Source organism: Macaca mulatta, chromosome 15, assembly GCF_049350105.2.
Source record: "Macaca mulatta isolate MMU2019108-1 chromosome 15, T2T-MMU8v2.0, whole genome shotgun sequence".
NCBI classification, from domain to species: Eukaryota; Metazoa; Chordata; class Mammalia; order Primates; family Cercopithecidae; genus Macaca; species Macaca mulatta.
Window position 1 is genome coordinate 78,049,183 of NC_133420.1, and position 23,786 is coordinate 78,072,968.

At 37.7% G+C, this 23,786-nt stretch overlaps 1 protein-coding gene across 1 annotated transcript; it reads left to right on the forward strand.

Moving 5' to 3' along the window:
• Positions 1 to 213: 213 nt before the first annotated feature.
• LOC711329 (interferon omega-1) lies at positions 214 to 1,411 on the forward strand. Its single transcript, XM_001108113.5, has one exon. It carries the CDS (start codon positions 400 to 402, stop codon positions 1,060 to 1,062), a length of 663 nt encoding a protein of 220 aa, XP_001108113.2. The 5' UTR covers positions 214 to 399; the 3' UTR covers positions 1,063 to 1,411.
• Positions 1,412 to 23,786: the final 22,375 nt, after the last annotated feature.

The following is a 23,786-nucleotide window of genomic DNA, read 5'->3' on the forward strand; positions in this document are numbered from 1 at the left end:
TATACAAATATATATTATATACACATATATACAAATATATATTATATACACATATATTATATATACATGTATTCCGTATATAATGTGTATATATAAATATATAATATATAAAGTTAGTGTAGTGTGAGTGTATCTGATTATTTACATACATATAGTATATACACTTATGACTTTAGTACCAAAACATTTTTCATTTGATTAAGCATTCATTTGTACTGACACAGCTGAAGTTTACTCGAGTTTAGCTGAAGTCTAATGCAAAATTGATAGATTGTTGTCATCCTCTTAAAGTCATAGGGAGAATACACAAATGAAAACAAAAAAAGAAAGTGAAAGTACAGAGAAATGTTCAGAAAATGAAAACCATTTGTTTCCTATTAAAAGCCATGCATACAAGGAATGTCTTCAGAAAACCTAGGGTCCAATGTTAAGCCATATCCAGCTCAGCAAAGCCAGCAGCACCCTCATTTCCCAATGGCCCTCCTCTTCCCTCTGCTGGCAGCCCTAGTGATGACCAGCTATAGTCCTGTTGGATCTCTGGGCTGTGATCTGCCTCAGAACCATGGCCTACTTAGCAGGAACACCTTGGTGCTTCTGCACCAAATGAGGAGAATCTCCCCTTTCTTGTGTCTCAAGGACAGAAGAGACTTCAGGTTCCCCCAGGAGATGGTAGAAGGGAGCCAGCTGCAGAAGGCCCAGGTCATGTCTGTCCTCCATGAGATGCTACAGCAGATCTTCAGCCTCTTCCACACAGAGCGCTCCTCTGCTGCCTGGAACACGACCCTCCTAGACCATCTCCACACTGGACTTCATCGGCAACTAGAACACCTGGAGACCTGCTTGGTGCAGGTAATGCGAGAAGGAGAATCTGCTGGGGCGATTAGGAGCCCTGCACTGACCTTGAGGAGGTACTTCCAGGGAATCCGTGTCTACCTGAAAGAGAAGAAATACAGCGACTGTGCCTGGGAAGTTGTCAGAATGGAAATCATGAAATCCTTGTTCTTATCAACAAACATGCAAGAAAGACTGAGAAGTAAAGATGGAGACCTGGGGTCATCTTGAAATGATTCTCATTGATTCATTTGCCATATAGCACTTGCACATGTGACTCTGGTCATTTCAAAAGACTCTTATTTCTGCTTTAATCACAGAATTGATTGAATTAATTCTGCAAGTACTTTGTCAATATATTAAGCTAGTATATGTTAAAAAGACAGGTTCTGGGGCATCAGTCCCTAAGATGTTATTTATTTTTACTTATTTATTTATTCTTACATTTTATCATATTTATAATATTTACATTCTTATATAACAAATGTTTGCCTTTACATTGTATTAAGATTACAAAACATATTCAGCTTTCCATTTGGTTAAATATTGTATTTTGTTATTTATTAAATTATTTTCAAACAAAACTTCTTGAAGTTATTTATTCTAAAACCAAAATTCAAGCACTAGTTTTCTGAACCAAATCAAGGAATGGATGGTAATATATACTTACCTATTCATTCATTCCATTTACATAATATGTATAACGTGAGTATCAAAGTGGCATATTTTGGAATTGATGTCAAGCAAAGCAGGTGTACTCACTGCATGACTCTATCAAAAGATCTCGTGCAACCAATAAATATATACACTTACTATGTACCCACAAAAATTTAAAAAGTTATTTTAAAAAAGAAATACAGATGAATAAAGACAGTTTCTTTCTGTGTTGAATAGTTTTCATTCTTACAGGAAAAGAAACAGTAAAGCTGTACCAATTTCACCATATGAAACACTACAAAGATAAGGAAAAGAAAATGATGTTCTCATACTAGAAGCTTTAGGTGCAAATGATGATGAGAAAGAACAATACTAGATATCCTTTCTAAGGTGCCTGGGAGACATGAAATTGCGGAAATCTTATTGACAGTTAGGAATATGGGTCCAGAGTGAACAACGAATGCCATGGGCAAAGGAATACCTTTTAAGATTCTTTTAAGATTCTTTATTTAAGATTCTTTATTGCATGTCTGGTAACAAGGACATAGGAATGAATGTAATCACTTATAAACAGAGGGGACAATGAGATAAGGACATAACCTTGTCCTGCAGACCCTCAGCATTCAAAGGTAGTGCAGAGAAGCAGAGAAGGAGAATATGTAAAGGAGGCTGAGGTAAAGTAGCCAGTGCAGTTAGAAAGAGAAATTGGAAAGAATTAGGGAGAGTCTAACGAGGGGAAGACAGTGGTGCTTTCAGGGAAGGTGAGGGCTGAACTGTCCTAGCGAACCTGGAAACAGACTCCATTGATGACCTTAGGAGGATCTGGGTTAGTAGAATGAATGGGATAGAAACACAATTGGAGTAAGTTGAAGAGGAAATACAAAAAGAGAAATTAAGAACACTGTTTAGAAAATTATTTGGGGAAGTTTGTTTGTCAAGTGGAAAAAGGAAGTAAGGTGGCATCTAGAGAAGAATGTGGATTAAAGTCTCCTGGTTTTTTTTTTTTTTTTTCATGTTTTTTGAAATATGTTTTTAAAGAACTGTTTTCAGAGGGCAGGCGCGGTGGCTCACGCCTGTAATCCCAGCGCTTTGGGAGGCCGCAGGTGGCGGATCGCGAGGTCGGGAGATCGGGGCGGTTCGCAAGGTAGGGAGATTCCGACGATCCTGGCCAACATGGTGAAACCTCGTCTCTACTTAAAAAAATAAATGCAAAAATTAGCTGGGTGTGGTGGCGTGGTGGTCCCAGCGACTCGGGAGGCTGAGGCAGGAGAATCGCTTGAACCCACGAGGCGGAGATTGCAGTGAGCCAAGATGGCGCCACCGCATTCCAGCTGGCTACAGAGCGAGACTCCGTCTCAAAAAATAAAAATAATTATTTTCGGAGAATGAATACAAAACATGTGAACATTTGAATATTTGATTTAATTGCTTGTTTGAATAAATAGTAATCTATCCGTGTTCTAATTAATATTACTTTGTAATAAGCTTCAAAATTACGTATTTGCTTGTTAATATTCTTTTTTTCCTATCAAATTTTACAATCAGATTTCATTTTATTCTGTTTTTTATTTACTCTGTATTTTATGTTGGTCATATACATTATTTGTTTATGATCTTATGATTTCTAATCACTGAGATGTACATTTCTCTATATTTTATGTTGGTCATATACATTATTTGTTTATGATCTTACGATTTCTAATCATTGAGATGTACATTTTCTAAAAATTGTAACCATATTCTTGTGATGGACACTTGTTTTTAACTTCACCTGTATTCAAAGATCTGGACAATTCCTTTTTTATTTAAATCATGGAATGTCTAGCATGGAAAACTAAGCCTCTCTCTAATTGTATTCTACTTTTGACATGACATATATTTAGTTCCCTCTCGTGTAAATCTGTTTTTATATTCAATTCGTTTTGATTTCTTTTTTGAAATTTACAATGAACACTTAATAATAATGGTTATGGGGTACAAAGTTATGTTTCCATGTATGTATGCATTGTAATGAGCAAATCAGGGTAAGTAGTACATCCATCACCTTAAATATTTATCGTTTCTTTGGGATGAGGACACTCAAAAACCCGGCCAGGTGCAGTGGCTCAGCCTGTAATCCCAGCAATTTTGGAGGCCGGGGTGGGAAGATTGCTTGAGCTCAGGAGTTCAAGACCAGCCTGGGCAACATAGTGAAACCCCACCTCTACAAAAAATAGAAAAATTAGCCAGGCATGGTGGTGCACACCTGTAGTCCCAGCTACTCAGACGGCTGAGGCGGGAGGATTACTTGAGCCTAGGAGGTGGAGGTTGCAGTGAGCAGAGACTGCACCACTGCACTCCAGCCTGAGCAACAGAGACAGAATGTCTTAAAAACAAAAAAAAATCTTTTAATTATTTTGAAATATATATTACTGTTAACTCTATTCATCCTACTATTGTATAGTCCAGAATTTTTCAAATGTGTGATACAAATGGTAATATAAGTTGCTTTTTGTTAGAGTGTCAGGTAATATTCCTAGAATATTTTATTAAAATTTTCTTGTATTTTTTATTAACAACTGACACTGTAACAGTAAAACAGCAAAAGAACTGTAACATAACTGACTTCACTTTTATTTTAGAGGTCTTTGTCCATTCCTGCACATAGGCTGGGATAATTTCAGAGCATTGAGATAATGTGCAAAAACAGCCATCATGTAGTTTTTGAAACTAACTCTGAGATTAAAGGGGAAGTATGTAATCAACTATGTTTTGTTAAAGATTTACAGGAGCATCATGACTTGATCAAGGACAAAGGTGTCCCCAACTTCCCAGGACCACTGCTGGCACCCAGTTGTCTGCAGTCCTCGGTCACCTGTTGATACCAATCCCCTCTGCTTCCCTATATTTCCCACCATCCAGACTGAACAATTTAATATGGTATTTTAAAATGCAAGTTTTGCTGGCTTTCCAAACAAACCTGGTTTTTCTCCCACCAATTTTCATCTCTCATGTTTGACTTTTTGAGTGGCGAGCCGCCAGATCTGGGTTTGGTAACAATATATCTTTACCATAAGTGTAATTACCACTGAGAGTAGAATGTTTTTGAGATTATTTGCCTTATAACTATAATTAGTAAACTTTCTTCATTGTTATACTTTTTATTACTGATACTTTAAAACATTTAATTTTTCTGGTTAAGCTAGCTAAGACTAGAAACCTACTCCCACCACTTGACATCAATTTACTTAAATAATTCAATTTACTTAATATTTCAACATATATCGCATTATCAAAAATTTTAATCCACCTCCTTGCAGGAAACAACTTTATTAACTAGAGTACAGTGCTTATGAACAGATTGTTTCGCTTTTAAACTTACAGATACCACTTATTTTCAAAATTACATAGGTCAGCAACTTTTACCTTATTCCCCTTCAGTGGGCTCGTTTCCTACAATTATAATTCATTTCAAATTGTTTTGTTAAATTCTGCATTCATCTTAGAATCTCCCAACCTCTGAACTGATTTTTTAAATTTGGATACAGTAAGGTCCACTCCTCATGCTATAAAGTTTTATAGGCTTTTACAAAGGCATAGTGACATATATCCACCATTATAGGATCATACAGAATAGCTTCACTGCCTTAAAAACATGTACCTTCATCCATTCACCCCACAGATGCTTTCTCCAAACTCTTAGCTACACTAAGCTTTTTACCATCATAATTTTGTTGCCTTTTCCAGAATGTCATACACTTGAATCAGGTGTCCTTCTCAGGGTGGCTTCTTTCACTAAGCAGTGTGCATTTAAAGTGTTTTTATGTCTTAATGGCTTCTTTTAATCATTTAATGATATTGTATTGCATGGGTATCATACCGTTTTTATTATTTGACCTATTGATGGACATCTTGGTTGCTTTAAAGTTTAGGTCATTATTAATAAAGATAATGTAAACATTTATGAGCAAATTTTTGGACATGTTTTCAAAGCAGTTGGGTAAATACTTCAGAGCCCAGTTGTTGTTTCCAAGACTGTTTAATTTTGTAAGAAACTGCTAGGATGTCTTCCAATGTGACTGGACATCTTGTATATCCACCAGTAATGAATATGTGTTCCTGTTGCTCTGCAATTGACAATAATTAGTATTGTCAGTTTTTTTTTTTAATTTTAGCTATCCTTATATATGTATAATGACATATTTATTATTTTAATTTACAATACCCTAAGGACTTATCTGGGGCTTTTTCCCCCCCCATAAGAGCTACTCCATTCAGCATTTCAATAGCATTGACCTGAATGACATGGATGTGAACTTACATGGCAACTTTATTCACATTGACTTTCATGGTTTGAGTAGGGGTCTAAGGTGAGCCCTAGAAACATTGCATCTTAACCAGAAATTGCAAGATCTACCTGTAGGGCATGAGCTCTGGGTGTGCCCAAAGGAGATTTTATACATCTCTACCAAGGACATGAAGTTCATAGGAGTCCTTCAACCCTAAAGGGCCATACATTCACACTGTATTCTCACACTGTGTATTTTTTTAAAGAACTCCTGGAAAAAGGGCACCAAAGTCACTTACCCAAAATGAGACTGCAAATGTCCTGCAGACATCTTTCTGTCTAAAGGGCACCCACATAGTTTTGACAGGATAGCACCAATGTGCTCTACAGGGCCCTCATCAGTTGTAAGCATGTGGAGCCTGAGTCAGGTTGTGTGTGTCAGGAGAGAAAGAGGGAGATGTCTTGACTAAGTACGATGATGGCATTACCATTCCTTCCAGCTCAGTGGGTCATTCCTCCCCTCTTCACTTGTTCTTCCTCTTTCCTGCTCCCCCAACCTCCATTTTCCTCACTCTGCCTCATTTATCTGCAGCCATTGGGTGGCTGCCCCATAAACATTCCCTTCCTGATTACTATATGATACCTTGTCCTGCAATGATGTCATCAAGCTAGGCACCATATAGTCTCCAAGGGAAGAGGTTTACCTAGGAGAAACTCAATGGGGACAATTCATTATTGAGTTCAAAATCTGTGTCTAAATAAACCCCACAAACCCATAGAAGTTCACTTATTTTGTGCCTGGACCTTGCCACATCAACTCCAGCAGTAACCACCTCAGCAATATCACACAAACACCCCCTCTCCCTAAAGTTCAATCAGTTCTGTGTCCATTGGGGGTAGTTTTTCTAACAAATACTGCTGTTTTCAGGAAAAACATTTTTATCCCTGAATCTTTTCAGATGTGGGCTGTCTTGTGGAGGTTGAGAGGTATATCAAGGTGACCCAATTTTCATGTCCCTAGCTTTGAAACCAGTTCTTTTCTAGTGATATGGGGGCCACTTGAAGATATGTGGAGATTTCTTTCTCAAGGAATGTGAAGAAATAGGAAGATATATGAAGATTTTTCCTGAGTCTGATAGTGTGTTCTCCTACTCCAGATTTTCTAAAACCTTATATCTATTCTGGCTTTTCTTGGGCCTCCTCTCCTTCCTCTCACCCTCCTCACCACCTGTACAGAGCCAGGAGAGGTGGGGTCAGCTCTACTTTTTCATTAAGGCCAATAAAAGAATTATTGGAAGCAGTGCTCATCTCACATCCTATGTCAAGAATAGAGGGGAGATCTGGGGACAAGTAGAAGCTATTCCCCACCAAAAGATTCAAAGTCATGGAGATTTATCCCTACCCTTCTGAACTTAGGGCTACAAAGGTCTAATGCCATTTTTTTGACATATGAAGGGTCTTGTCTCCTACTGTTTTTACAGGCTGAATAGCAAATTTTTGGCTCTATGATGCCTGCTTAACCCCAACTACTCCATCCCATGACTGTATAATGTTATATTATTACATGGTCGTTATCGATGGGAGGATTAATAAATCCATGTTGAGACATGGCGTGTATTAGATTTTCTTATTTTTAAAGCCCCTATTTGTATTTTTTGTGTTTTTATGACAACATTATATTAATAAGATTTTTAAACTGAGATATAGTCAGAAATACAAATAAAAAAACCCAAAATGAGGTCCGGTGTGCTATGTCACTGTCAACATCCCTCCCTAACCCTGATAACCTTCAAAAAGTCAAAACTGGCTCTCGACTTGGTCTGAAGCTGACTCATTTGGTTTTCTGAGCCCAAGCTCCTGGCTAACCCTAAACCTTTCCTAAATATGGCTGAAGCAAAGGACACTTTTCTTTTTAGAAAAAAACAAATATATAGGGAAATACAGATAGGCTACTTATAATAGAGACAGCCTACTTTGGAGGATGTGGTAAATGAAAACTGATTAATTTTCTCTGATTTAATGGAAACATTTCTTTGAGATAAATTTTGCAGGCAGTGGGAAATGCAGGAGGACATTCTGGTTGACCTGAAAGAAACATGGTCCCAGAGACAGAGAGTGGGCAGGGTGAAGAACAGCCTGATGGATCTCTGGCTGTGTTCCTGAAGTCATGCCAGAGGCTATTATCCAGGGTTTCACATAGCTGAAACATTTTGGGGGCCCTCACTTGGAACCATGAAAGATGGAGGACAGTGAACTGAACCACTGGATACTTGAAGTGTGTCAGATTAGGGGAGTGGTTAAGATCCTGAAAGTGGAAGGATAGGATGAGGTGGGGGCAGGTAAGGTGGTGGTATCCAAAGATAAATGGAATCTGGGTTGGAAATAGAGTTTGGTATCTGAGTGTGCTCTGGGTGTGGAAGGAAAAAGATAAGTTGTAGGGGTTTAGGATGGTCCTGACAACATGTGATCCAGTGACAAAGGAGGTTCTGACTAAGGAAAGGAATCCAATGGTTATATGGTTAAGAAGAAAAAAGTAAGTGGGTGATAAGGTCCAGTCAGAAGGTGGAGGCAAGAAGTAAAGAGGCCAGAGTGAGCTACAACTCAGTGAATCCCAAAGGTGACATCACAAGATATGTATCTTCCCCTGGCTTCATGAGCAACATGATGTCTGCTTTTGTGGTTGCTGTAACTCAATCCTCAGATAAAGGATCTTGCTATAAATCCTTCAGGAAGCTACTCTGCAAAGGAAGTTTTGCAGGTGCCTATAAGAGATAAGAGGTACAACATATATTCAGAAGCAGGACAGGACAGACAGGCCTGGCAGGAGTCATATTCTTCCATATTTCTGACTTCATGACACTTCTTCCCTCACTCTAAGGTTTGACCTCACATCACTTTGTCTATGGGTTCTCCCTCTCATGTCAACTCCAGGCTTCACTTGAGCCCCAGATTTCCATAGGCAACCTAGGAAGAGAGATGTCTGGAATAACGAAGGAGTATAATCACATTTTCTGAGGAGAAAGTAGGTCTGGTGCCTCTTTATCATCTTTGCAATGAGTTCTCCAAACAGAGAAGAAAGGAGCCTGAGTACATCAAGTGAAGGCAGAATCTTGTAGGAAGCCGAGTAGAGTGCTCCACTGGGAAAAAAATCTTTTAAGGTTAGAATCTGAATGCTCATGATTTAGGATTCAAGTCAAAGTTCCAAGGACAATAATAGTAAGGTTTACTATATAGAGAGCTAGGTCACTTTAAAGCACTTTCACATATATTGTACCAAGTGACCATAACAAAAACCCATGAGGTTTGGAGGTTGGCAATCTCTGAAACAAGGAATCTGAAACTTAGGGAAGTTAACTTGCAATATGTCCAAAAGCAGGACTCAGAAATCTTACCTCCAAATCCAACGGTCCTTTCACTACATCTCCCACCACCACCAAGACCCATGGCGCAACTCAATCATTCTTCAGTTTCCATGGATAGGCAGAACAGATATTAGGAGAAATGTCCCAGGCCTGATAGTCTTCGTAAAAGGCTCCCCTCCAAGATCATTACTTTCTGAGAATGAATGATTCTAAGAACTGATCTATTTTATGATTGTAGATCCATGACCTCATAGAAGAGAGATATTAAGATTAACCTGGGGAGAGCCTGGCATTCAATAGCAGATCAGCACCCTTGAAAGCTCCAGACATGGTTCTCTTCCTGCCTCTGTGTTTATGCTGAAAGACAAAAAAAAAAAAAAAAAAAAATTGCCTGGTAAGATAATTTCACTCCCCTCTTTGTAAAATATCAGCAGATATTCATTATTATTAGGTTGGTGCAAAAGTAATTGCAGTTTGTGCCATTATTTTTAATGGCAATTACTTTTGCAGCAACTTATGGTAAATAATGTTATCCTCTACATTGATTTTTAAGATCTGTGTTCTTTCCATGTTAATCATTTTGATCCAGATAAGGATATTTTTTCTAACTCTTCTCTGAGAAACTAAAATATAGAATGGAATTCTGCACTTCTTAGAAAAATATTTCACACACTACTCCTCTGCTGAAGAAAGGCATGGAATCTCAGATTTTCAGGATTGCGTGTGCTCCGTGTAATAGGACTTCCTGAGGACATGTTGAGTACTCTCTGATTTGAGACTTTGAGAGGCTCAGCATTGCTCTCCATGTTGGCCCTGGGACAAAGGAGAGGCTTGTTGTAGAGACACCTGAGCTGGGAAAGAGGCTGATGAACAAGGCCTTGGGGCCTGTTCTCTTAGGGTGTCTTAATAGACCAATCCACAGCCTCTGCATCTGTGGTCTAAAACTTTATTCTGGAGCCATGTACCACACCCAGGTAGATGGTCTGTGAACAATGGATTGAAGTCTTAGTCCTCGCTGTATCCTCATCCTGATCATTCTATTCTATGCTGATGATTTCCCAATACCTCCTGAGACTTCCTATTCAAAAACTCTCTGTATTCTAATAATTAATTTAGAAAAGCAGACAGAGAGAGAGAATATAAGAGTCCATTTATTTTGTAGACTGAACCTAGGGTTCCCTTACCAGACTGATGTTTCAGATTTTTTCAAATGTTGGTAAATATGGACTCCACTGAGTGTATTTACATGACAGCAAGAAGATCCTAACGGCACACAAAACTAAAAGATGGACCCAAAGTCCCAATGCTAAATAAAATACAGAAGAACCTAAAGTTCTCCATGATCTGAAGTGTGTTGCTGCCTCAGTAACTGGACACAGAGAATACATGGTTTCATATACAGTCCCAGATCGGCACCACAAAGTTATAGTATGATCCCAGAGTGTTCCTAAGAGTGGAGGAGGAGACAAAAAAGTGGAAAGGGAGCAGACAGCCCCTCCATACTCTCCATCCTAGCAGATCCCACCATGCCTCTGGTCTCTGGATCCTGCTGCTTTTCTCTGGGACTTCCTGCTTTCTGACTTCAACCTTACAGCATGTCATAAATATGTATATATCTTAGTGTGATGAATAAGCTATCTGACCACTCATTTATCTACTCTCCAAGGAGCTCTCAGATACTATGTAGCCATATTTATACAGACAACCCATTCCCTGAGTCAGGCATTGCAGCCTGAAATCCTTTTTCCTTGATTTGTTAGCTGTTCTCTGTGTAATATTTAGCTTATGAAAGGTATGTGTTTCAGATGATTATGCCTAAATTACCAGGTAATAATTTAAGTCACAGTAACGTATTGTTCATGCTAATAATTCCTATTCCCCTGTGAAATCTACCAATAGGCAAATTTGGTGCAAGGAGAGCCAGAGGGTCTCTCATGCCCTCTAATTTGGCAACTGTGGCACTGTCATGGTGAGGACCAAGTGACAGCCATTGAAATCAACTGCTGAAGTCTACTCTGTGATAAATCAGGTGATATCCTCAACTTGAAGGTGTTCTCAGTCTCTTGGGAGAAGACAGGACACATGCATATTAATTTGAATGCAGGATAATTGGTGAACTAAAAACAGCCTATGGAACAGGCTCCAGGAGCTCACTATTGACAGTGAAGAACTTTGTCTAGGATGTGGGCTTTTCACAGGGATGAGGAGCAATTTCCAAGTAGACATAAAGCAGAACTGCATTCCTGCAGACAAAACAGCTTGAGCAAAGGCACTGCGTAACTGCAGTGTGTTCCTGTGTTCCTTTTTCCATTTTCCAGCTTCAACTGATAAAAAATGACATACCATAAACTGCATATTTGAAAATCATGCAATTAGATGATATTTTAACATATGGATATGCCCATGTAACTATCACACAAAGAAAAAAAAAATATTTACCATCCTTAAAAATTCTCCAGGGCTCTTTTTAATGTTTCCCTAACTTTTTCCTCCCTATCTTTAGGCCACCACTGATCTGAGTTCTGTCATTGCTAGCTTCCATTTCATAGAATGCTATAGTTATGGGCTGAGTGTCTCCCCAAAATTTATTTATTCAAATCCTGCCCCCCAATGTGTTGGTATTAGGTGGTATGCCTTTGGGTGGTAATTAGTTTAGATGAGGTCCTGAGGGTGGAGCCTCACTATGGGATTCATGCCTTTATAAGAAGAGGAAGAGACTTTGGAGCTTTTTCTCTGCCATGAGAAGACACAGTGAGAAGGTGGCTGTCTGCAAGCCAGAAAGAGAGCCCTCACTAGAAACGACATTGGCCAGCACCTTCATCCTGGACTTCCCAGCCTCCAAAAATGTGAGAAATAAATGTTTGTTATTTAGGCTACCCTGTTTATTTTGTTATGCAGGCCAAGTGACTGAAACAGATATATAGTGAAGCAATACTATAGGGACTCTTTTGTCTGGCTTCCTTCATTCAACCTAAGTAAGATTCATCCATGTTATTATTGTGTTTATCAATAGTTCATTCATTCTATGGGTATATAGTATTCCACTGTATGATTATACCATAATTTGCATTTCTCTCTACTTTTTAATGGATATTCGGGTTGTTTACAATTTTTGATTTCACAAATAAAGCTGCTATAAACTTTGTTGTACAAGTCTTTGCGTGGACATATTTCTGCAGTAAAACCTATAGGTGGAACATCTTTGTCTCATAGTAGGAGTATTTCAGAAACTTTCAAACACTTTTCCAAAATGGCTGCCCCATTTTTATTTCCATTAGTGATGTAAGTGTTCCAGTCACACCACAACCTTGCCAATACTTGATACGGTCAGTCTTCTAAATTTTAGTCAGTCCAGTCATTCTAGCTGGTGGGTAGTGGTATCTCACTGTGATTTTAATTTTAATTTTCCTAATTATTTATGATGTTAAGCATTTTGTGATGTTCTTGTTTGTCATTTGGGTATCTTATTTGGTAAAATGTCTGTTGAAATATTTTTGTCCATTTTTGTGTCTTCTTGGTTCAGTTATAAGCATTCTGTGGTTTTAGTTATAAGTACTTTGTTAGACAAATATTTTACAAAGTTTTCCCAGACTCTACCTTCCCTTTTCATTTTAATAAAACTATCCTTTTAAAAATAAAAGTTTTTAAATTTTGATTAAGTGAAATTTACCAATTTTTTCATAGATTGTGCTTTTAGTGTTTCTAAGTAAAAATTTTTTTAATATTCTCAAAATTGTAGTTTTGGGTTTTATACTTAGTTTTGTTACCAATATTGTGAGTTAATTTTTTCATATGGTATGAGGTGTGGGTCAAGATTTATTGCTTTGCATAGGGATGCCTATCTCTTCCAACACCATTTGTTTATTCAGTTATTTTTTTTCTTTTTTTAAATTATACTTTAAGTTCTGGGGTACATGTGCAGAACATGCAGGTTTGTTACATAGGTATACTTGCACCATGGTGATTTGCTGCACCAATCAACCCATCATCTACCTTAGGTATTTCTCCTAATGCTATCCCTCCCCTAGCCCCCCACCAGCTGACAGGCCCCAGTGTGTGATATTCCCCACCCTGTGTCAATGTGTTCTCATTGTGCAACTCCCACTTATGAGTGAGAACATGCAGTGTGTAGTTTTATGTTCTTATGTTAGTTTGCTGAGAATGATGGTTTCCAGCTTCATCCCTGTCCCTGCAAAGAACATGAACTCATCCTTTTTTATGGCTGCATAGTATTCCATGGTGTATAGTTGCCACATTTTCTTTATCCAGTCTATCATTGATGGGCATTTGGGTTGGTTCCAAATCTTTGCTACTGTGAACAGTATTGCAATAAACATACGTGTGCATGTGTCTTTATAGTAGAATGATTTGTAATCCTTTGGGTATATACCCAGTAATGGGATTGCTGGGTCAAATGGTATTTCTAGTTCTAGATCCTTGAGGAAATGCCACACTGTCTTCCACAATGGTTGAACTAATTTACGCTCCCACCAACAGTGTAAAAGCGTTCCTATTTCTCCACATCCTCTCCAGCATCTGTCTTTTTAATGATCACCATTCTAACTGACATGAGATGGTATCTCATTGTTGGTACTGTGGTTTTGATTTGCATTTCTCTAATGACCAGTGATGATGAGCTTTTTTTCATGTTTGTTGGCTGCATAATTGTCTTCTTTTGAGAAGTGTCTGTTCATATCCTTTGCCCATTTTTTGATGGGGTTGTTTGTTTTTTTCTTGTGAATTTGTTTAAGTTCTTTGTAGATTCTAGACATTAGCCCTTTGTCAGATGGATAGACTACAAAAATTGTATCCCATTCTGTAGGTTGCCTGTTCACTCTAATGATAGTTTCTTTTGCTGTGCAGAGGCTCTTCAGTTTAATTAGATCCCATTTGTCTGTTTTGGCTTTTGTTGCCATTGCTTTTGGTGTTTTAGTCATGAAATCTTTGCCCATGCCCATGTCCTGAATGGTATTGCCTAGGTTTTCTTCTAGGGTTTTTATGGGTTTAGGTCATACATTTCAGTCTTTAATCTATCTTGAGCTAATTTTTGTATAAGATATAAGGAAAGGATCCAGTTTCAGCTTTCTGCATATGGCCAGCCAGTTTTCCCAACACCATTTATTCAATTGCGAATCCTTTCCCCAATGCTTGTTTTTGTCATGTTTCTCAAAGATCAGATGGTTGTAGACGTATGGCATTATTTCTGAGGCCTCTCTTCTGTTGCAATGGTCTATACATCTGTTTTGGTACCAGTACCATGCTGTTTTTGTTACTGTAGCCTTGTAGTGTAGTTTGAAGTCAGGTAGTGTGATGCCTCCAGCTTTGTTCTTTTTGCCTAGGATTGTCTTGGCTATGTGGGCTCTTTTTTGGTTCCATTATGAAATTTGAAGTAGTTTTTTCCAATTCCGTGAAGAAAGTCAATTGTAGCTTGATGGAGATAGCATTGAATCTATAAATTACTTTGGGCTGTATGGCCATTTTCACAATATTGATTCTTCCTATCCATGAGCATGGAATGTTTTTCCATGTATTTGTGTTGTCTCTTATTTCCTTGAGCAGTGGTTTGTAGTTCTGCTTGAAGAGGTCCTTCATATCCCTTGTAAGTTGTATTCCTGGGTATCTTATTCTCTTTGTAGCAATTGTGAATGGGAGTTCACTCATGATTTAGCTGTCTGTTGTTGGTGTATAGAAATGCTTGTGATTTTTTCACATTGATTTTGAATCCTGCGACTGCAGAAGTTGTGTATCAGCTTAAGGAGATTTGGGGCTGAGACAATGGGGTTTTCTAAATACACAATCATGTCATCTGCAAATTTTTTAGTTGAATACCCTTTGTGATTTTGTTGAAAAAACAATCAACAATATATGTGTGTCTCTATTTGTGCATACTTCTGTCTGTTCCATTGATGTATTTGTGGGTTTTTTTTTTATTCTAATGCTTTACTGCCTTGATTACTTTAGTCCTGAAGTCAGATAGTATAAATCCTTCAACACTTTGTGTTCTTTTTAAGGTTATTTTGGTTATTTTTTGTTCTATGCATTTTCACATAAATATTATCATCCGTTTTTGGATTTCTATACAAAAAACCTGGTGGAATTTTGATTGGTATTGCATTGAGTCTACAGATCGATTTGATTACAATTGATATATTAACAATATTGAGTCTTTTAATCCTTTAACATGGTATCTGTCTCCATTTGTTTATGTCTTCTCTGTTTTCTCTCAGCAACATTTTATAGTTTCCAGTGTACAGTCCTGGCATATTTTCTATCAGATTTGTTCATAATTGTTTGTTACTTTTGATGTTTTTATAAAAGTTAGAAATAGAACAACCATATGATCCGGCAATCCCACAAGTGAGAATATATCCAAATGAAATGAAATCAGAATGTCAAAGAGATATCTGCACTCCCATGTTCATTGGAGTACTATTCACAATAGCCAAGATATGGAAACAACCTAAATGTTAATGAAGAGATTAATAGATAAAGAAAATGTAGGAATAGTATGTACACAATGGTATACTATTTGCCACTTAAAAAAGGAAGAGAAATATTGTCATTTGAGACAACATGAATGAATCTGGATGACACTATGTTAACTGATATAAGCAAGGCATAGAAAGACAGTGCATAATCTCACCTACATATGGAATCTTAAAAAGTTAAACTCATAGTAATAGAGAGTGGAGTGGTAGTTACCAGGGACTGGAGGAGGATAGTATTGGGGAGATGTTGATCAAATGATACACACTTTCAGTTAAATAGGAAGAGTAAGTCCAAAAGATCTATCAAACAGTATGGTGACTGCAGTTAGTCATTAGTAACAATGCATTATATTCTTGAAAATTGCCAAGAAAGTACTTTTTAAGTGTTCTTACCACAAAATAATCATAAGTATGTGAGGCAATGCTTATGGTAATGCACTCAATTTGTCCATTCCACAACATACATATATTTCAAAACAACATGTTATACCTGATAAATATAAATTGTTTTGTCAATTTAAAAAATAAACTAAAAAGGAAGAAAAAATTCTTTCTTTTAAATCATAAACATACATAGATGTTGCCTATGATAAACAGATGCGTTAGATTTTAAGTATGCTGTCATTGAGAATAATAACAAAACCATAGAAAGAAAGGATTGTTGACTTTTTATTAAAAAAAATTAAAAACTGGGTATGGCTTGTCTTATGAAATGAATAAATGTATTTTTTCAATATATTGACATAAAAATGCTCTTGGCCGGCCGGGCGTGGTGGCTCAAGCCTGTAATCCTAGCACTTTGGGAGGCCGAGACGGGCGGATCACGAGGTCAGGAGATCGAGACCATGCTGGCGAACACGGTGAAACCCCGTCTCTACTAAAAATACAAAAAATTAGCCGGGCAAGGTGGCGGGCGCCTGTAGTCCCAGCTACACGGGAGGCTGAGGCAGGAGAATGGCGTAAACCCGGGAGGCGGAGCTTGCAGTGAGCTGAGATCCGGCCACTGCACTCCAGCCCGGGCGACAGAGCGAGACTCCGTCTCAACAACAACAACAACAACAAAAAAAAAAAAAAAAAAATGCTCTTGGCCAAGGATATGAAAATGAAGCAAAGATGGCAGATATACACAATGATGAAAAAGCCATTATTTCCCTCAAAAATTGTTATGCTAAATTTGTGCCTATTCAACTAATAATTCTGATTTGATTTGTAATAATGTTGATTTGGTGACTTGAAATATGATAATCTTTTTTAGTATTGTACAAAGGATTAATACATTTTTGAGCTTTGACCAATAGAATATCCTTATATCTGTCCTAAAAACTGTATTAAAAACATATACAGACATTCAATGGGGATCAAGAACAAACAAAATTATGGCACTTCACACACAAACTAAAGATGTTTATCAAATATTAATGATACAATATCAAATGACATAGTACATTATGCTGAAATCTAAAGTATCTTGGCACAAATAGACTGGACATGTTTTTCTTTTTTTTTTTTTTAAATTATACTTTAAGTTCTAGGGTACATGTGCATAACGTGCAGGTTTGTTACATATGTATACTTGTGCCATGTTGGTGTGCTGCACCCATCAACTCGTCAGCACCCATCAACTCGTCATTTACATCAGGTATAACTCCAAATGCAATCCCTCCCCCCTCCCCCCTCCCCCCTCCCCATGATAGGCCCCGGTGTGTGATGTTCCCCTTCCCGAGTCCAAGTGATCTCATTGTTCAGTTCCCACCTATGAGTGAGAACATGCGGTGTTTGGTTTTCTGTTCTTGTGATAGTTTGCTAAGAATGATGGTTTCCAGCTGCATCCATGTCCCTACAAAGGACACAAACTCATCCTTTTTTATGGCTGCATAGTATTCCATGGTGTATATATGCCACATTTTCTTAATCCAGTCTGTCACTGATGGACATTTGGGTTGATTCCAAGTCTTTGCTATTGTGAATAGTGCCACAATAAACATACGTGTGCATGTGTCTTTATAGCAGCATGATTTATAATCCTTTGGGTATATACCCAGTAATGGGATGGCTGGGTCATATGGTACTTCTAGTTCTAGATCCTTGAGGAATCGCCATACTGTTTTCCATAATGGTTGAACTAGTTTACAATCCCACCAACAGTGTAAAAGTGTTCCTATTTCTCCACATCCTCTCCAGCACCTGTTGTTTCCTGACTTTTTAATGATCGCCATTCTAACTGGTGTGAGATGGTATCTCATTGTGGTTTTGATTTGCATTTCTCTGATGGCCAGTGATGATGAGCATTTTTTCATGTGTCTGTTGGCTGTATGAATGTCTTCTTTTGAGAACTGTCTGTTCATATCCTTTGCCCACTTTTTCATGGGGCTGTTTGTTTTTTTCTTGTAAATTTGTTTGAGTTCTTTGTAGGTTCTGGATATTAGCCCTTTGTCAGATGAGTAGATTGCAAAAATTTTCTCCCATTCTGTAGGTTGCCTGTTCACTCTGATGGTAGTTTCTTTTGCTGTGCAGAAGCTCTTTAGTTTAATTAGATCCCATTTGTCAATTTTGGCTTTTGTTGCCGTTGCTTTTGGTGTTTTAGACATGAAGTCTTTGCCCATGCCTATGTCCTGAATGGTACTACCTAGGTTTTCCTCTAGGGTTTTTATGGTATTAGGTCTAACATTTAAGTCTCTAATCCATCTTGAATTAATTTTTGTATAAGGAGTAAGGAAAGGATCCAGTTTCGGCTTTCTACTTATGGCTAGCCAAATGTTTATGCAATTTAATTTGGTGGTATATTTTGAACCAAGTGGGAAAAAATAAGAAAGCTTTATTTAAAAAGAAAAGTCTTTATATAAAGCAGCTGGCTTCATAGAGGACCTACCCTTTTGTTCACAACAAATGAAAGTAACTTTGAGAGTATGTTTGATAAATGTAAAATGCTAGTAAGAGATATGAATACACTTCCTAAATCTGAAAATAAATTGGCAAAATGTTAAGCAATTAGAAATGGAGAAATCACTGGATTAAAGTATCAATTCTTACATGATATTATTTTAAAAAGGCATTTATTCACATCTTAGTTTCAACTCTGAAATGGAGATACAAAAATTTAAACTAAGCATCTTCAGATGTCAAATATTTAAGAGAAGAAATTTTTCAATGAATACATCTGATTTGCAAAAAAGCAGCTAGTAACTTGGCTCTTAAATATTCTGACCATTTACATTCTGTAGAAATTTCGTTTTAAATGGTTTTAAGCATTTTTCAACATCAGTAATCTGAAATACAAAACCAGTTTCATGTTTAGATCTTCTAAAATGATTCGTGAATTTGGTTTAGTATAATTGAATTCAAATTTGGAAGTGGTCTTGAAAATTTTATAGAAAAGACAAGATTATAAACCACATGATTATTTCAATTGAAGCAGAAAAAGGATTCAACAAAGTTAATCAGCCTTTTCAGACAAAAACTCCCAATAGCTTAGGTATCAGAGAAAACATCCTCAACATAATAAAGGCCATTTGTGAAAAAGTCAGAGCTAACATCAAAATCAATGGGGGAAAAATAAAGTTTTTTGTCCTAGAAGTTCTACCCAGATAAATTAGACTAAAAAAAAGAAAGAAAGAAAGAAAGAAAGAAAGAAAGAAAGAAAGAAAGAAAGAAAGAAAGAAAGAAAGAAAATAAAAAGAAATAAAAGGCATCCAAAGGGGAAAGGAAGAAATTATCTCTAATTGTAGATGACGTGATTCTGCCTGTAGAAAACTCCAAAGAGTCCACCAAAAACTGTTAGAACTAACAAATAAATTTGGTTAAGTTGTAGGACACATAATCAATGTAACAAAAATCACTTGCATTTATATACACAAATAACCTAGCTGAAAAAAAATCAAGAAAATAATCTAATTTATAATAGCATTAAAAATACTTAGGAATAAATTTTACCAAAGAGGAGATAGACCTATACACTAAAAACTATAAAGCATTGATGAAAGAAATTAAAGAATACACAAATCAATGGAAAGCAATCCTGTGTTCATAGATTGAAAGAATTTGATGTTGTTAAAACGGCCATACTACTGGTATGTTGTATATTTACAGATTCAACATAATCCCTATCAAAATCTCAGTGATGTTCTTCAGAAAAATAGGAAAAATCGTCCTAAAATTTGTATGGAACAACAGAAGACCCCGAATAGCCAAAGCAATTCTCTTAAAATACACTTTAAAAGTTTGTATGCATAAATATATTGCAGTCCGTGCATATAATAAGATCACAAGCAACAATAAAAATTAAGAACTACAACTGTTTACACAGAGATGAGCCTCACAAACATACTGGTGAGTAAAAGAAGCTGAATCTGAAAGAATACATATTCTATTTATAGAAAGTTTAAAAACAGGCAAAACTGGACCACATGGTTTAGGATGAAATTAGAAAGAAAACTCAGAATAGTGGTTACTTCTAGTGAGCAAGGATAGAGATATGTCCAAGAATGGGCACATGGTATGGTAACGGTGGCAGAGGTTCCAGTATGTTGCAAAATCTTGTTTTGTTTAGTTAATGGTTACATGAGTATTTGCATAATTATTCCTTAAAATTTACTCTTATGTTTTGTGCACTTTTGTGTATGATTGTTATATTTCACAATAAAAGAAAGCTAATAAACCAAAATGTAAACTGGCAGGCATATTGTACTTACCCTTAACTAAACCTTTCAGTGGATAACCCTGAAAAATATAAACCACAAGAGTATAATGTTTTCCCATATTTCTCAGTTTTCTAAATTATAATTTTAAAAGACAGATTTGGAAAATAGGCAAAACATGAAATTCAAACTCACTCTAGGCAGTAAGTATCCTTTCACATCTATCAGTCGTTCTCCAAGTGTGATTTGAGGACTGCTAGGACTCTTTCAGGAGTCATCAAGTTCTGTCTTTTCCAACTACATATCTGAGACTTGATTTTATTCATAGATGTCAAACAAAACAACAGATCACAAGAGACTTAATGCAGAGAAGTTATGAGAATCCATCTGTCTTCTATTCAGCCAGACATTAAAAAGGTTTGAAAACGTCAAAACATTGCTACTGTTCCCATTAATTTGTTGTATTAAGGCATGTCGTTATTTTCTATAAGACTTTGTTTCTATGTTAATACGTAATGGGCTTAGTTTTGTTATTTTTAAGTGGATATATAAACATTTTTGTAATTTTAACTTATAATAAATATCGATAAATAGAAAAACGCAACTACAATCTCTTTGAGGGGAGGCCTATAATTTATGAGTATCAATGAGTGCTGAAACTAAAACATCAGAGACCTGTTGGTATGGACATTTACAAGTATCTATCTGGGTTTTTTTTTTTTTTTTTTTTTTGAGACGGAGTGTCGCTCTGTCACCCAGGCTGGAGTGCAGTGGCCGGATCTCAGCTCACTGCAAGCTCCGCCTCCCGGGTTCACGCCATTCTCCTGCCTCAGCCTCCCGAGTAGCTGGGACTACAGGCGCCTGCCACCTCGCCCGGCTAAGTTTTTGTATTTTTAGTAGAGACGGGGTTTCACTGTGTTAGCCAGGATGGTCTAGATCTCCTGACCTCGTGATCCGCCCGTCTCGGCCTCCCAAAGTGCTGGGATTACAGGCTTGAGCCACCGCGCCCGGCTATCTGGGTTTTTAATTGGGGGTGAGTATTATGGGTTTATAATAATATTAATCTCTTTTTTATTGGTTGTCCTTTTCGAATCACAGGAACACAAATGTTGCATTTTCCTGACCATACATAGTGACTGTGGTGTAGCACCAGACTGCATTTGGAGGAAAATCTGTTGGAAAAGGGTGGGGTTGGGAGATAATGAGGACACAGAAAAGGAGGATGAGCTTGGTTCAAAAATTGTATTAAAAAAATGAAGCGTAATCTCACCTAAAATGAGATTTATTGTGATTACTCCACAATAAAAAAAAAATGAGGAGTAATCTCATCCAAAGTCTTAATTTAACTATAAAATTTTGCTTAACATAGAGAGTTCCTGTAAAACTTGGGAATCACAAAGAAAAAGCCTAAGTTCAGGGGAAAGGAAAAAGAAGAATCTGTCTTTTTGTTTTCCACTTGCAGGCCCCTTCTCACCCTCACTCTGTGCCTGAAGCTGCCTCTTTTCAGACTGGGGTTTCCCTATAACCACAAGTCAACAGCTGGTGGGGTAGGGAATCCACCTTCAGGGCTCTGACCTGAGGCGATGAGGCAGAGCATGTGCCACTGTTTCAGACATTTCTCTGTTCCTTCCACCCTTTTCACATCCTTTGACTAGACTCATTCTTCGGTTTCCCTCCTGGTGACCTCAGGATCCAGCTGGATAATAGGCCACTTTGCTGGGGTCCTTGCCTAACTCCTGCTAATAACAACCCTCCTCCTAGATACAAACACAACACAGGGTTTACATACTTTGTGCCCCAGCCACAGTTGAAAGCTTCCCATCAATAGGTTGATGGCCCAGGGACATGTTAGGGCTGCCCATGTAAATTCTCCCACCATTCGTTGCCAGGATGTCCATTGCTAGAAACTCCACATTGGCCCTATGTGATACAGACTCCAGTCGGCCTCCAGCCTGGATTTACTTTTCCCTTTGGATACCAGGTACTTTTCGGAGCTGGATGTATCTAATCGTCACAACCGTTCTTTGGGGTGAATTAAGCCAGGCCCAGGGTTAAGAAGAAAATACACTGACATATTTACAGCAGTTTAGTTTAAAACCAATACCCACTACAATAATAAAATGAGGGGAATCTCACCAAAGTCCTAATTACATTGGAAAATTTTGCTCAGCAACCTAAAAAGTTTCTGTGAAACTTGGGAACCACAAAGAAAAAGCCTAAGTTCAGGGAAAGGAAAAAGAATTTGTTTTTCTCTCTTCCATATGCTGTCTTCCTCTCACCCTTATTCAGTATCTGAAGCTGCTTCTTCCCACTTTGGGCTTTCTCTATAACCACAAGCCAACAGCTGGTTGGGTAGGGAATCCACCTTCAGACCTCCCACCTGGTGTGAAGAGGCAGAGCATGCCGCTGAGATGTATATGCCACTGCTCTCAGACATTTCTCCATTCCTTTTCCCTTTCCCACATCCTGGATGTCTTGTCATAGTCAAAAGTCTTTGACTAGATCCATTCCTCAGTTTCCCTTCTGTCACCTTGGAACCCAGGAGGGGCTAGGCCACTTCACTAGGGGTTGGTGGGGGAGCGGGGTAGCTCTGCCTAACTCATGTTAATATCAGGGATCCCAACATGCTACCCCAAAATAATGGCACCTTGAAAATTGAGAAAACTGCAGAATCAAGAAGGTCATTGTCCAACTTTTCTCACCTTTCTGTGTGAAAGTTGGCCATAAAATAATTCTCTGTCCTATCTCCCCTGAAAGTAGGTTGTAAGACCCCCATGTGACAGGTGTCCTTCCCTGCTTCTGGAGGAAAGGAATAAAGACACAGAGACACCAAGAATAATCTGAACAAGCAGGCCTTGCTAAGTCCCCTCTCAGTTTATTACCATTACTTCATATCCCCTTTTTGTCTAATATGCTTTTACACGACTGTCCATTTCTCATTAAACCTAAGCATAAAAATAGACAGTTTCCCTGGGTTTTTGGATCTTCATTTCTAAAGCCTCTTGTCTCTCATAAAAAAAAATTGTTTATAAAATTAGTTATGGTTTTTTCTTGTTAATCTTCTTTCATTATGGGGTATTAGCCATGAACCTTGTAATGGGTGATGAAAAGACACTACTTTTTCTTTCTCACAATAATGACCGTTCTCCTTTATGCAAACACAGCCAGAGAGTCCTACACTCTTCACCCCCAGCCACAGCTGGAATGCTCTCATCAATGGATTGATGGCCCAACACGAGGGCTGTGCTGAGGCTCAGAAAATAATACACCAAAATGACGACCACAGAAGCAGCTTCAGAAGCAAAACTTTCTCTGACTTCCTCCTGCCCCTCTCTCTTTGACGCTTATTCTCTAGAATCCCTCTTCCCAAGGCAGGTCATAGAAACCAGAATTCCTTTCCCCAATGACAACCATAAAACCTAATCATATTAATTCAACCTTCTCCCTGTCTTTCTGCATAAAAACTGGCCATAAAGAAATGATTTTATTATAACTCCATTCAGAGAGGGCCCTGCCCCATTCCCACAGTAAGGAATGTTGCACAAAG

Excerpts from the sequence above, each read along its gene's own strand:
- LOC711329 (XM_001108113.5), top strand. The coding sequence starts at position 400 with ATGTCTTCAGAAAACCTAGGGTCCAATGTTAAGCCATATCCAGCTCAG.